Below are 14,273 nucleotides of genomic sequence, written 5' to 3' on the forward strand. Positions count from 1 at the left end.
CCCACCAGAGCCCCCCCGGGGACGCAGGACGCCGTACGGGGTTATCAAAAACTAAACCTTTACCGGGGACGGGCGCTGCCTGCAGCGGGGGGGCAGCAGCAGGGGGGGGCACGGGGGGGTCCCCAGCGCGCTCAGGGGGCCGGGCGCGGGTGCCGGCGCTCCTGCATGGAGAAGGACTGGCTGCGGATGCGGAACGCCACCTCCTGCGTGCGGAAGGTGAGGCCGAAGATGTCCTCGTGGTACCGGTTCTTGTCCTGCGGGGAGCGGGCGGTGGGCACAGCGGCTCCGGGCACCCTCCCCGGGTCCTCCCCGTCCCCGCGCCCCCCCGGTCCCTTACCCGCAGCTCGCTGATGAAGTCCCCCGCCTGCCCCAGCGTCATGCCGGCCTGCTGCACCAGGATGTGCTGCACGGTCTGCAGCACCTCGGTGGCCATCGTCACGTCCCCGCACACGTACATGTGCCCGGCGCACTGGCACAGCACCCGGTGCACCTCCTCCGCCAGCTGCGTCCGCAGCACGTCCTGCACGTAGGCCTGGGGGCGCGGGGCTGGCTGAGACCCCCGCATGGCCCCCGTCCCCATCCCTGTCCCCATCACGTCCCCATCCCCGTGTCCCTGTCCCCCCATGTCCCCAACCAGCCCCGCCTCCCTCCCTCTGTGCGCCCCCAGCCCTGTCCCCGTCCCCATCCCGTTCCTGTCCCTGCCTCACCCTGACCCCCACCTCCACCCCCTCCCCGTCCCCGCTCTCTGTCCCCGTCCCCGTCCCACCTTGGGGGTGTCGGGCTCCCGGGAGAAGGCGGTGAGGACCTGGCTGAGGGCCCCCCGCTCCCGCGCCTCCTCCATCTCCTGCCGGTAGATGTGGTCCAGCGCGGACGAGCGGCACCCGAACACCAGCACCATGCTGCCCAGGGGGCCGCCTGCGGGGGCAGCACCCGGCTGCAGCACCCCCCCGAGCCCCGCGCCCCCCGTCCCGCACCCCACTGCCACCACAGCCCCGCGCCCACCCCTCCCTGGCCCTATGTGCCCACGTTCCCTCAGCCCTGTGCCCAATGTCCCCGTGTCCCCATGCATGGTGGTCCCGCATCCCATGTCCACATGCACAGCGCTTGTGTGGCCCCATGCACGGTGTCCCCATGTCCAATGTCCCCATGACACTGCACAGGGTGTCCCCATGCACAGCGTCCCAGTGTCCCATGTCCCCATGCACAGTGTCCCACATCCCCATGAATGGCATCCCTGCAGCCCGATGTCCCCATGTCCCAGTGCCCCAGTATCCCCATGTGTGGTGTCCCCATGTCCCTCCACCCAATGTCCCATTGCCCCCGAGGTGTCCCCATGCACCATGTCCCCATGTGCCAGTGTCCCCATATCGCCATGCACAGTGTCCCTGTGTCCCTGTGTGTGGTGTCCCATGTCCCCATGCACCATGTCCTGGTGCCCCCATATCCCCATGCACAGTGTCCCCGTGTCCCCATGCACAGTGTCCCATGTCCCCATGCACGGTGTCCCACATCCCCATGAATGGCATCCCTGCAACCCAATGTCCCCACGCACGATGTCCCCATGTCCCGGTGCCCCAGTATCCCCACACGTGGTGTCCCCACGTCCCTCCACCCAATGTCCCATTGCCCCCGAGGTGTCCCCCCGCGTGGTGTCCCGGTGCCGCACCCGCGTCCTGCAGCTGGTGCAGGCGGTGCTGCCAGAAGCTGCGGAAGGGCGCCACGCCGGTGCCGGGTCCCACCAGGATGCAGGGGGCGTCCGCCGCGGGGGGCAGCCGGAACGAGGGGGCGCTGCGGGGGGCGGGGCCAGACGGGAGGGGCGGGGTCAGACAGAGGGGGAGGGGCCAGACGGGGCGGGGCCAGACGAAGGGGGCGGGGGCAGACGGGAGGGGCGGGGTCAGTCCGGGGGGCGCGGGGCACGCCGGGAGATGTAGTCCCAGGGAGGTGTAGGGCGGGGAGCGCGGGGCATGCTGGGAGATGTAGTCCGGGGAGGGGACGGGGGGAAAGGCGCTGGGGGAGGGCTCGGGGACAGCGGGCTTGGGCTGGGGGGGGCACGGAAAGGTGGATTTGGGGTGGGGGGGGGCACCGAGGAATGCTGGGAAATGTAGTTTGGGGAGGGGCGGAGCACCGAGGCATGCTGGGAGGTGGAGTTTTGGGAGCACCAGGACGTACTGGGGAATGGAGTTTGGGGGTGGGGGGGGTCTGAGGGACCAGGGCGTGCTGGGAAATGTAGTTTTGGGGGCTGGGACCTGAAGCATGCTGGGAAATGTAGTTCAGGGGCTATAGGACCAGGGCATGCTGGGAAATGTAGTTTGGTGGGTTATGGCACCGAGGCGTGCTGGGGGATGTAGTTTTGGGGGTGATGGCCCGGAGGCACGCAGGGAAATGCGTTTTGGGGCTGGGGGCGCGGTGCCGCGGTCCCTCACCCGCGGATGAAGGCGGGCACCGTGTCCCCGGGCTGCAGCCGCGCCAGCCACGTGGAGCAGACGCCGTGGTGCAGCGGGCCCTGGCCGTCTGCGGGCGAGAGGCACGGCCCTGGCACGCGGACCCCGGCCCGGGCAGCCCCACGGTGGGGCTGGGGGCTGGGACCCGCAGTGCCGTGGGACATGGGGGCTGCACGGGGCCGTGGGGACGGCTGCTGGGACCCCCGGGCTGTGAGGAGGGGCTGGGCAGGGTGGGACCCCGGGGTACCCGGGGACTGGCGGTGCCCTGGGGGGTGTGGAAATTCCTTGGGGGACCCCAAGATTGCCCAGGGGCTAGTGGCACCCTGGGGACCACAAGGTACCCCAGGGATTTGGGGGGTTCCCCGGGGACTGGTGGTGCCCTGGGGGGTGGAAATTCCTTGGGGGACCCCGAGGTGCCCAGAGAGTGGCGGTGCCTTGGGGACCCCGAGGTACCCCAGGTATGGGGGAATTCCCTGGGGACTGGTGGTGCCCTGGGGACCCCAAGGTACCCCAGGCACAAGGAGGTTTCCCAGGGACTGGCAGTGCCCTGGGGGGGGGGTGGAAATTCCTTGGGGGACCCCAAGGTGCCCCGGGGGTGCTGATGGTGCCCCGGGGACCTGGAGGTACCCCAAGGATTTTGGGGGTTTCCTGGGGACTGGTGGTGCCCTGGGGGTGGAAAATCCTTGGGGGACCCCAAGGTGCCCCGGGGGCGCTGATGGTGCCCTGGGGACCTGGAAGTACCCCAGGGATTTGGAGGTTCCCTGGGGACTAGCGGTGCCATGCAGCAGCCGGAGGGCAGGGGGGCACCATCACCAAGTCCCTGTCCCCCCCACCCCTGTCCCCGTCCCCGTCCCCGTCCCCGCTCACTCTCGCTGTGGTAGGTGACGACGGCCACGGTGAGGTGGATCTGTCCGGGGCAGGGGCCGGGCGCGGAGCTGATGGAGTAGTAGCGCGGCTGCAGCAGCGGCAGCTGGGTGAGCAGCAGGGGCGCCGGCAGCCCCACCGAGGGGAACTCCTGCAGCACCTCCAGCAGCGTGGGGCAGCGGAACCACTTCCAGTCCTCGTACAGCCTGGCGTCCTGCAGCACGCACCGCTGGGACACGCGCAGGGACCCCGCCAGCAGGGTGCCCCTGTCCCTGCAGCCCGGCACCACAGCAGCCCAGTATCCGGCAGCCCAGTGTCCCTGGATCGCACTATCCAGCATCCCAGTATCTCAGCATCCCAATATCCCAGGATCCCAGTATCTCAGCATCCCAGTATCCATCATCCACTATCCAGCATCCCAGTATCTCAGCATCCCAGTATCCTAGGATCCCAGTGTTCACTGCCCCAGTATTCAGCACCCTGGTATCCAACATCCAGTATCTCCACATCCCAGTATCTCAGGATCCCAGTATTCAGCATCCAGCATCCCATTATCTCAGCATTTCAGTATCCAGCATCCAATATCCAGCATCCCAATATCTCAGCATCCCAGTATCTCAGCATCCCAGTATCCAGCACACCAGTATCCTGGGATTCCAGTATCCAACATCCCACTATTTCAGCACCCCAAAATCTCAATATCCCAGTATCCAGTATCCCAATGTCCCCATATCCAGCATCCCAATACCCCCATATCCCCATATCCCAGCATCCCAGCATCCCCATATCCAGCATCCCAGTATGCCCATATCCCAGCATCCCAGTATCCCAGCATCCCAGTATCCCAGCATCCCAGTATCCCCATATCCAGCATCCCAGTATCCCATTATCCCCATATCCCCATATCCCAGTATCCCAATATCCAGCACCCCAGTATCCCAGCATCCCAATATCCAGCATCCCAGTATCCCCATATCCAGCATCCCAGCATCCCAATATCCCAGCATCCCTATATCCAGCATCCCAGTATCCCAGTATCCCCATATCCCAACATCCCAGCATCCCAATATCCCAGTATCCCCATATCCCAGCATCCCAGCATCCCCATATCCAGCATCCCAGTATCCCAGTATCCCCATATCCCAGCATCCCAGTATCCCATTATCCCCATATCCCCATATCCCAGTATCCCCATATCCAGCATCCCAGCATCCCAATATCCCAGCACCCAGCCCATCAGGGTCCCGGCAGCCCAGCACCCACCACTGCCCCCACCCCCAGCACCAGCCCCGTCCCCCCCCAGCCCCCCCGGCCCCAACCTGGCTGAGCTGCTGCAGGCGCTCGCGGTCGGCCGGCTCCTGCGCCAGCGTGGCCAGGAGCTGCAGGAACTGGGGGCTCGGGGGGGCCGTGATGTCCAGGAAGAAGGTGAGCGCCTGCTGCAGGGTGCAGGGGGGCAGGCGGCTCTGCGGCACCCAGCTCGACTTGTGGCCGGGGAACCTGCCTGCGGGACAGCGGGGGGTGGGCGTGGGGATGGGGGGACAGGGGGACAGGGGCAGGGACGGGGATGGGGAAGGGGATGAGAAAGGGGAAGGGGATAGAGGAGGGAGAGGGGATGTGGAAGGGGGAGAGGAAAAGAGGGGATGGGGAAGGGGATGAGGATGGGGAACGGGATGTGGATAGGGGATGGGAATGGGGATGGGGATGGGGATGGGATGGGGATGGGGATGGGGATGGGGATCATGAAGGGAATGGGGATGGGGATGGGGATGGGGATGGGGATGGGGAAGGAGTATGGGGAAAGGGATGGGGAAGGGAATAGGGGAGGGGAAGGGCATGTGGAAGGGGGATGAAGAAGGGGAAGAGGAAAAGAAGGGATGGGGAAGGGGATGAGGATTGGGATTGGGAAAGGGATGGGGAAGGGAATGTGGATGGGAGGGGGATGGGGATGAGGAAGGGGATAGGGAAGGGTATGGGGATAGGAATGGAGATGGGATGGGGATGAGGTGGGGAAGGAGGGGTGGGGAAGGACGGGTGCTCTCCCCAGGAAGGAGCGTGGCACGGTCGGACATCAGGAGCCACCCCGTTCCCAGGCAGCCCCGGTGGGGGTCCCGCTGCGGATGCAGCCCCCACGCGGGGTCTCTGGGGACCGTCCCTGGGGGCCCTACCGCTGCTGTCCTTCTCCAGGACCTCCACCAGGACGGGCTCGTCGGCGGGCAGCGGGTCCTCCACGCGCTCCAGCAGCTCCTGCACCAGCTCGGGGCGGTTGGCGGGGAAGACGCCGAGGTGGTCCCCGGGCAGGTACTGCAGCTCGGGCTGCCCCGCGGCATCCAGGCGCACCAGCATGGTGGCACGGCTGTGGGAGGGGGGGGACACAGGGCACGGCGTGGGCAGGGGGTCCCCAATGGGGCTGGGGGGGCGCAGGGGCGCGGGGCTCACCTGGACGCCTCGCTCTGCAGGTTCTCCACCGACAGCACCGTGCACGGGAACACCTTGCGCTTGTGCACGTGGGCCAGCCCTGCGGGGAGGGGGTGTCAGCGGGGATGGGGGCTCGGGGGGGTGGATGGGGGTCGGAGGAGCTGGGGGGGGAGATATGGGGAGGGGTGCCAGGATGTGGTAGGGGTGGGGGCTGCAGAAGCGCCTGGGGGGCTGGCTGGGGGTTATTGGGGTTGGGGGCTGCAGGGGGGCTGCAGGGGCTGGGGGCTGGGGTGCTGCTTGTGGTGGGGGTCCAATATTGGCCATGGGGAGTCCGGCTGGGGGCCCTGGCACTGGGGGGTGGGCTTGGCCGTCGTGGGGGTCCCAGATCTGGGGGAGGGTCCCGCAGGGGGCTGGTGGGGGTGGGCCCGTGCCAGGGCTCCGTGGGGCGCACGGTACCGGTGAGGATGTCGGTGGCCTCGGGCTGCACGGCCAGCCGGTGCTTCTGGCGCTTCCAGCCCTGCTGGGGGGCGAAGATCTCCTCGGCCGCCGCCTCCACCCCGTCCCCCACGCAGAAGGTCTCGCAGGCGGCCTGGGGGGGGGCAGCAGGGCCAGAGGTGGGTGCCAGGTCCAGTCCTGGGGGTCCCTGCCCCGCGGGCCCCCTCCCCGCTGACCTGGAAGACGAGCTTGGCCCACGTGCGGAAGGACTCCTCCTGCGCGCACAGCTCGTCCCCCTCGCCCATGGGCAGGATGCGCTCCCCCCCCAGCTCCTCCAGCCGCGTGTCCACCGCGTGCGCGAAGGCGCAGAAGTGGGGGTACGCCCGGGACCCCAGCCCGAAGACGGAGAACCTGGAGGTATGGGGGGGCACTGAGCGGGGTGCCCCCAGACCCACTCTGCCATGGGGGCCTGGGGGGTGCCCATGGACACATCCCTACTCCAGAGGGGGAAGGGGTCATCACCCCAACCCCATCCCCATCCCATCCCCATCCCATCCCATCCCATCCCATCCCATCCCATCCCATCCCATCCCATCCCATCCCCATCCCATCCCCATCCCATCCCATCCCCATCCCATCCCATCCCCATCCCATCCCCACCCCACCCCATCCCCCCCCACCCCCCGCACCCCCCCGTCCCCGTACCGCAGTGCCCCCAGTGTTCCCGCACTGTCCGTGTTGCTCAGCTGCCGTCTTTTCCTCTTCCAGGAGGCCACGAGCTGGTCCGACTGCGAGACGCTGTTGAAGCGCAGCTTGTAGCTCCTGTGGGGGGTGGTGTGAGCAGGGCCGGGGTCTCCCAGTGCCTGGGACAGGCAGGGGGAGCTGTCCCCATAGTGGGGGGGGGGACAGGGACACCCGTGGCCCCCACGCTCACTTGGGCGGCTCAGCCTGCGAGGCGCTGGTGTAGGGCGAGGACATCTCCATCAGCGCCTTGGAGAAGCTCTGTGGGGAGGCACAGGTCATCCCCGTTCTGTCCCCATCCCATCCCCATCCCATCCCCATCCCATCCCCATCCCCATCCCGTCCCCATCCCGTCCCCATCCCCTCCCTGCCCCTCACCTCCCCGCACTCCGGCGGGTCCCCGTTGCCGAAGGTGCTGGTCACCACCAGCACCAGGGTCTCGTGCTCCAGGGACACGATGTCGTACTCGTCCATGCACACCACCTGCGGGGTGGCGAGCAGGATGGGCTCCGATGGCCGGGCAACCCTTCACCCCCCGTCCCCCCCAGTCCCCTCTGCCCACCTTGGGGTCGAAGGCGCGTCGGAAGAGCTGGCAGAGGCTCCAGGCGTAGGTGCGCGACTTGCCGGTCTCGGTGGCGTACAGGATGGTGGCCTTCACGCGCCGCGCCATCACGTGCCCCATCAGCTTGGCCGAGATCTTCACCGCGCTGCGGGGCCGAGAGGCTCAGCGCCGGCCCTGCCCCGGCCCCCGCGCCCTCCCGGGGCTGCCACCTACTTGGCCACCTCCTTGAAGGTCTTCCTCCGGGTGACGGTGGTGCCTTTGGAGACGTAGACCTTCCAGGCGTCGGGCTGTGGGGGGGTGGAGGGGTCAGGAGTGGGGAAGGACCCGTGGGGTGGGGAGGGGATGGGGTGGGGAAGGGGAAGGGAAAGGGAAAAAGGGAAGGGGAAGGGGAAGGGGAAGGGGAAGGGGAAGGGGAAGGGGAAGGGGAAGGGGAAGGGGAAGGGGAAGGGGAAGGGGAAGGGGAAGGGGAAGGGGAAGGGGAAGGGGAAGGGGAAGGGGAAGGGTCTGTGCGCACCTGGTAGCGGAAGGTGGGGCAGAGCTGGTAGTTGACCATCTCCTGGTGGAAGACGGGGGTGAGGCTGCCCGAGATGGGGGGCACGATCCAGACCCAGTCGGCCGGGCACCCCCCCCGCGTCCGCAGCTCGTTCTCCATGTGCTTCACGAAGGACTCGGTGGCCGCGTGGTGGTCCACGATGGTCACTTTGGCGACCTGCGGGGACAGGGGGCAGGCGGTGGCCAATCCCCCGGGCACAAGCCGTGCCCCGGGGGTGTCCCCCCGGCTGTGCCGCCAGCACCACCCCCCCGAGGCCGCGGTGCCCCCGGCCGTGCCAGCCCACCTGGTAGCTGTGCAGCACGGCGATGTTCACCTCCACGGCGGCTTTGTCCTTCCAGAGGGACGAGGTCTTGCGCGTGTCCAGCCCCATGCGCAGGGCCACCTCCTGTCGGGGGGGACGCAGGCTCGTTGGGACCCCCCCCGGCCCCCAGCTCCCCCCCCAGCCCCGTGGCGCCGCGGCGCTCACCTGCAGCAGGTTGTAGCGGTGGCTGTCGCACAGGTTCCTGGTGCCGATCTCGCTGCTCATGTACCAGCCGTTGAAGGGGGCCGCGGGGAACTCCAGCCCCCCGATCTCCAGCAGCATGTTGGAGACGGCGGGCAGCGCGTACCAGCGCAGCCCCAGCTCCCCGAACCACTCCAGCCTGCGTGGGGAGGGGGATGCAGCCCAGGGTCCCGCACCGGCCCCCATCGCAGACCCCCCACCTCCACCCCCTCCTCCCGTCCCCACTCCTGCCCCCTGCTCCAGGGCTGCGCTGGGATGAGCACGAGGAGCCCCCACCCCGTCCCCATCCCCATGGCCGTGCCCACGCGCTGGGGCAGCCCCCGATCCACGGGCAGGGGACACGGGGGAGCCCGGACCCACTCACGTGGGATGCGTGAGGGGCACCTCGAGGACCAGCTCCGGCGGCAGGGGGAAGAGCTCGGGGGCCTCGTCGGGGCCCTGCAGCAGCAGGGGCAGCACGTCGAAGCGGCCGTTCCCCGGGCTCCAGCCGTAGTGCACGCAGAGCTGGGGGCGCAGGAGGTATTAGAGGGGGGGGGCTGCGGTGCCCTCACCCGGTGCCGGGGCAGCAGGGTGGCCCTGGGCCCCCACCTCGGTGATGTCCACGTTGGCCGGGTCGCCCAGCACGGAGCCGTCGGGCTGCCGGTACCCGGCGTAGCGGATCAGCTGCGAGTTCCAGATGCGGAAATCGCCCCGGCCCGGCACCCGCTGGGGGAAGATGGTGATGGCTGACCTGCAGAGAGGGGAGGGGTCACCAAACGGCCCCCCAGGTCCTCATTGCTGTCCCCATCCCATCCCCATCCCATCCCCATCCCATCCCATCCCATCCCATCCCATCCCATCCCATCCCATCCCATCCCATCCCATCCCCATCCCCATCCCCATCCCACCCCACCCCATCCCACCCCACCCCACCCCCGTTGGTGCTCCCTCTCACCGTATGTTGCCGCGGTTGGTGGCGTACTGGATGTGGGTGCAGAGGAACCCGAACATCTCCCCCACGCTGGCGCAGTCCCGGGCATCAAACACCTGTGGGGCAGGGGGTGCCGCTGCCTCCTCCATCCCCAGCCCCACAGCGTGCCCAACCCCGGGGCACCCCTCCAGCCCGGTGGGGCTGCGCCCACCCTCACCTGCAGCTTGTTCCACTGGATGCGGCCGACGCAGCGGGCAGCGTTGCGCCAGGCCTGCTTGGCCCCAAAGATCAGCTCGGGCTCCAGCAGCTGGTAGGTGCCCGTGGCCTCGATGGCTGCTTCCACGTCCCGCAGCCGCTGCGCGTGCGCCGGGGAGTTGTCCCTGCGGGCACCCGCTCAGCTCAACCCAGCACCGGTTTGGGGGCAGCCCGGAGATGGGGGGGGGACCCTGGGGGCTTGGGATGCTGAGGGTGCAGCGAGGGGGGCATAGGCAGGAGGGGGAGGCAGCGTCCTTGGAGCTCCCAGCTCCAAGTGGGGGCTTTGGGGAGGGGAAGGGGTGTTTTGGTGCCCCACATAGGGATGAGGATTTGCGTGCTGTGGGGTTGGGCTGGGCTGTGGGGTGGGGATGGGTTGGGGCTGTGGGGTGCCCTTGGGCATGTTTGGGGCTGTGGGGTGCCCTGTAACGGGGATGGGGACAGGGCTGTGGGGTGCCCTAGGGCAGGGATGGGGCTGTGGGGTGGGGATGGGGACGGAGATGGGCTGTGGGGTACCCTGGGGCAGGGATGGGGTTGTGGGGTGCTCTGGAGCAGGGATGGGGCTGCGGGGTGCCCTGGGACGGAGATGGGCTGTGGGGTGCTGTGGGGTGGGGATGGGGACGGGGCTGTGGGGTGCCCTGTAACGGGGATGGGTTGGGGCTGTGGGGTGCCATGGAGCAGGGACGGGGCTGTGGGGTGCTGTGGGGCAGACCCCCGGCCGCACTCACCGCCGGATGGACGCGTAGTACTGGTTGATGAAGTCCCGGGCCAGGGCCAGCAGCTCGGGGCCGCTGCGGGCACCCTCGGTGCCGGGGGCCGGCAGCTGCTTGGGCAGCACCAGGGAGCCCAGGCAGCGCCGCCCCGAGCACGGCAGCTCCTGGGGGGGCGGCAGAGGCTGGGATCCGCGGGGGCACCGGCCCGGCCCCGCACCCCACAGCCCCCCCAAGCCCCCACCCCGGCTCCCACCTGCTCGGCCTGGGCGCAGAGCGTGTCGTAGGCGATGCTCCCGGTCTCCCAGTTCTTCAGGCGGGCGAAGCGCGTGGGCTCCGTGGGGCGCACGGGCACCGGGCTGGGGGGAGGCAGCCCTGAGCCTGGGGACCCCTCCCCACGCTCAGCCCCATGGCTCCAGCGCTTGGGGACCCTCCCGGCCCCCCAGGGGATGGGGATGGTGGGGGCAGACAGGAGAGGGGGTGGCAGGGGGGTACTGAGGGCAATGGAGTGCAGTGCTGGGGTAAGGGGGGGCATCTCCCACGCCCCTCTGCCCTCGGTGTCCCCAGGCCCCCGTGGGGTGTGGGACAGGCGTGGGGTGAGGGGCCGGTGCTGGCTTGGGGCGTTCCTCGGCCTCGTGCGTGCGAGTGTGAACAATAGGCGTGAGTCAGAGCTGGGCCCCGCCACCCGAAGGGGTTAACGCCATCCTGTCCCCATGGGGGCTGCGGTGTCCCCCCCTGTCCCGACACGGCTCACGTCCCATCCCCGTTCACCCCCCGTGTCCCATCCCCACGTCCCACCCTCCCCAGCTCGCCCCCTTGGGCTCCCACGCGTCCCACGGGTGCCGCGGGGCAGGGGGGTGGCAGCGGGACAGCCCCGGGCACGCCGTGGGGCAGCGAGGGCAGGGGAGCGAACGGGGGGGTTCCCGTGGCTGCGCCCCCCGTCCCACCGCGTCCACGTCTCCCGTGGGGCCGCGGCTCCGTGGGGCGAGGGCACCCCCGGGGCCGTCCCCGTGAGAACCGTCCCGGACAGCGGACGGAGACGGGGGTCCCGCCGAGCCCCCCCTCCCCCCGCGCCCCCCCCCCAGCACCCACCTGCCCTTATTATCGGGGCCGGGCCCCTCGTCGGGCGCGGGGCTGAGCTGCCGCGAGCAGAGGCCGAGGCCGCAGGAGCGGGCAGCGCCGGGCAGCACGGCCGGCAGGTTCCCCATCGCGCCGCCACTGAGCCGCCGGGCAGGGTTCGGCCGCTTCCTCCGGCGGGGATAAGGCGCGGGGGGAGCCGTGCCCCCCTCCCCGCGCGTCAGGGGGCGGCCGCCACGCGGGACGGCGGCGGGGGCGTGGGCGCGGGGCCGCGGGACCCCGCGCGCGGGGCGCGCGGTGGACGGCGCCCGCCCGAGCCCGGCCGCGTGGGGAGGGGGGAGCGGACACGGGGGGGGGCCCCCCCGCTGCTGCCGCGGACCCCACGCGGGACCCACGCGGGACGCGGCGGGGCAAGGGTCGCGCTCGGGAGACCCCCCGGGGAGCCGCGGTGCTGCCGTGCGGGGGTGGTCGCGGTGCCCCCCGTGGGTGCCCACGGCCCCGCGCCCCCCTGGCCCCCCGGCGGACATCCGGAGGTGCGCCCCGGCCCCCCCCCGGCCGGGCCCCCACCCAGTTCCTGCCATTGATGCCGCCCGGCCGCTGCCGGCCCCCCCTCGCAGGGCACCCTACGGGGGCCCCGCCACGGTTTAGGGGGCGCAGGCCGGGGGGGACACACTGGGCGGGGGGGGGGAAATGTGGGGGTCCCGTCGGGTACCCGCGGGGATGCTCCGAGCGGGGCGAGGGGACCCCGGGGGGCAGGGGGTGGGGGGGGCGGGTGGTCCCGGGGGGTCCCGGGAGTGGGGCTCAAACCCCACGGGAGTGGGGGGGCGCGGCGGGGACAGAGCGGGGAGCCCCGGGGGGGCCCGGCCGGGTCTGTCCGGCCAGGGGTTCCGCAGCAGTGCCGGGACTCGGGGGGGGGCGGCAGGGGACGGGAAACCGCGCCCCGAGAGTTTCCTTCCTGCGCCTTGGAGGAAAGCAACGCCTGGGGAGGGCGCGGGGGGGGCAGGGAGGGAGTCCGGGCAGGGAGCTGGGGGGGGGGGGCAGGACCCGGGCAGCCCCCTCGTGGGACACGTCCTGGGGACCCCCCCGGGGCTGCCGCTCGGGGGCAGCGCCCCACGGCCCGGGGGTGCCGCCGCGGGGGCAGAGCCGGGTGCGCCCCCCAGCCCCGAGGGCAGCTCTGGGCAGCCGGTCCCGAGGGGGGGGGGCGTGGGACCCCCCCTAGCTCCATGTCGGGGGCGCCCACCCGGCCCCGCCGCACGGGGGTCGCCGCCCGCCGCCCCCCTCCTGCCCCCGCGTCCCTACCCCGACCCCCGCGCCCCCCCGGGGGCGGGACAGGGCTGTCCGTCACCGCCGGGCGCTCACCCCATTGGCTGCGCCCCCCGAGGGGGGCGGTGACCGGACGGCCCCGGTGCCGGGGGGGGGCCGGGGGGGGGGCCGGGGGCGGCCCCGGGGGCAGGCGGGGCGGGGGCTCGGGGCTTGTCCTGCCCGCAGCCCCCCGCCCACGGCCCGGCCCCTCCCGCGTGGGTCCGCCCGTGGGGCAGCCGCGGGGTCCCTCGCAGCCTCCTGGGGACCCGGGGCAGTGCGGGAGCGGCTCGGCTCGGCCAGGCCCGTCCCGTCCCGTCCTGGCTCGGCCCGGCTCGGCTCGGTTCCTCCAGGCCCGTCCCGTCCCGTCCCGTCCCGTCCCGGTTCGGCCCGGCTCGGCCCCGCTGGGAGCCCGCTGGCACCGCGCGGGTCGGGGCAGGGCCGGGGCAGGGCCGGGGCCGCCGCCGCTTTCAGCACCTCGGACAGGGGCGGGCGGAGCGGCCCCGCCGGGACCGGCACCGGGAACGGGAACGGGAACGGGTCTGGGACCGGGACCGGCAGCGGCACCGGGACTGGGACTGGGACTGGGACTGGCACCGGCACCGGGACCAGTAACGGAACCGGGACTGGGACCAGCAAAGGCACTGGGACTGGGACTGGCACCGGGGCAGGGACTGGGACCGGGACCAGGACTGGCAATGGGACAGGGACCAGTAATAGGACTGGGACTGGGACTGGGCCTGGGACCGGGTCTGGGACTGGGACCGACACCGGGACTGGGACGGGGACCAGGACCATAACCAGGACTGGGACTGGGACTGGGACTGGAACTGGCACTGGAACTGGAACTGGAATCAGCAACAGAAGTAGGACCAGGACTGGGACTGGGACAGGGATCAGCACTGGAGCAGGACTGGAACCAGTACCAGTACTAGGACCAGCACTGGGACCAGTACTAGTACTAGGACCAGCACAGAGACCAGTACCAGTACTAGGACCAGCACTGGGACCTGTCCCAGCGCTGAAGCAGGACTGGGACCAGTACTAATACTAGGTCCAGCACTGGGACCAGTACCAGCACTGGAGCAGGACTGGCTGTGTGGAGCCCACCTGGTGGGGGACAGTGTCTGGGGGCTGCACTGTGGGGCTGGTGGGGGGGTCCCCAGTGAGAGTCAGATGCAGCCCCCCCCCATGACCTCACATGACCCCGGGCAGAGCACACTGCCCCAGCGCATCCCAGTGTCTCCAGTACCAGGACTGGGATGGGGACTGGGACTGGGACTGGGATATGGGACCAGAAGCAGGACCGGAACTGGGACTGGGACCAGAACTGTCACCAGCACCAGCACTGGGACTGGGACAGAAACAGGGACTGCCACTGGGATTGGGACAGGGACTGGCACCAGGACAAGCAGTGGGACTGGGACCAGTAAAGGAACTGTGTCTGGGACCAGCAACGGGACTGGGTCTGGGACTGGTGATGGGACTGGGACCAGTAATGGGACTGGGACT

At 70.5% G+C, this 14,273-nt stretch overlaps 1 protein-coding gene across 1 annotated transcript; it reads right to left on the reverse strand.

The window, feature by feature from the left end:
- Positions 1-41: 41 nt before the first annotated feature.
- On the reverse strand, positions 42-11,902 carry NOS3 (nitric oxide synthase 3). Its single transcript, XM_084511175.1, has 26 exons — positions 11,478-11,902; positions 10,642-10,744; positions 10,404-10,552; positions 9,641-9,803; positions 9,448-9,539; positions 9,102-9,243; positions 8,878-9,017; positions 8,478-8,652; positions 8,295-8,396; positions 7,973-8,167; positions 7,672-7,745; positions 7,459-7,603; positions 7,275-7,379; positions 7,090-7,157; positions 6,861-6,977; positions 6,392-6,566; positions 6,177-6,309; positions 5,742-5,820; positions 5,471-5,658; positions 4,625-4,806; positions 3,309-3,519; positions 2,424-2,511; positions 1,667-1,788; positions 767-915; positions 338-532; positions 42-254 (listed from the first exon to the last, which is right to left on the reverse strand). Exons 1-26 carry the CDS (start codon positions 11,591-11,593, stop codon positions 132-134), a joined length of 3,531 nt encoding a protein of 1,176 aa, XP_084367301.1. The 5' UTR covers positions 11,594-11,902; the 3' UTR covers positions 42-131.
- Positions 11,903-14,273: the final 2,371 nt, after the last annotated feature.

This window comes from Aythya ferina (assembly GCF_964211825.1).
Source record: "Aythya ferina genome assembly, chromosome: 2".
Classification (NCBI taxonomy): domain Eukaryota; kingdom Metazoa; phylum Chordata; class Aves; order Anseriformes; family Anatidae; genus Aythya; species Aythya ferina.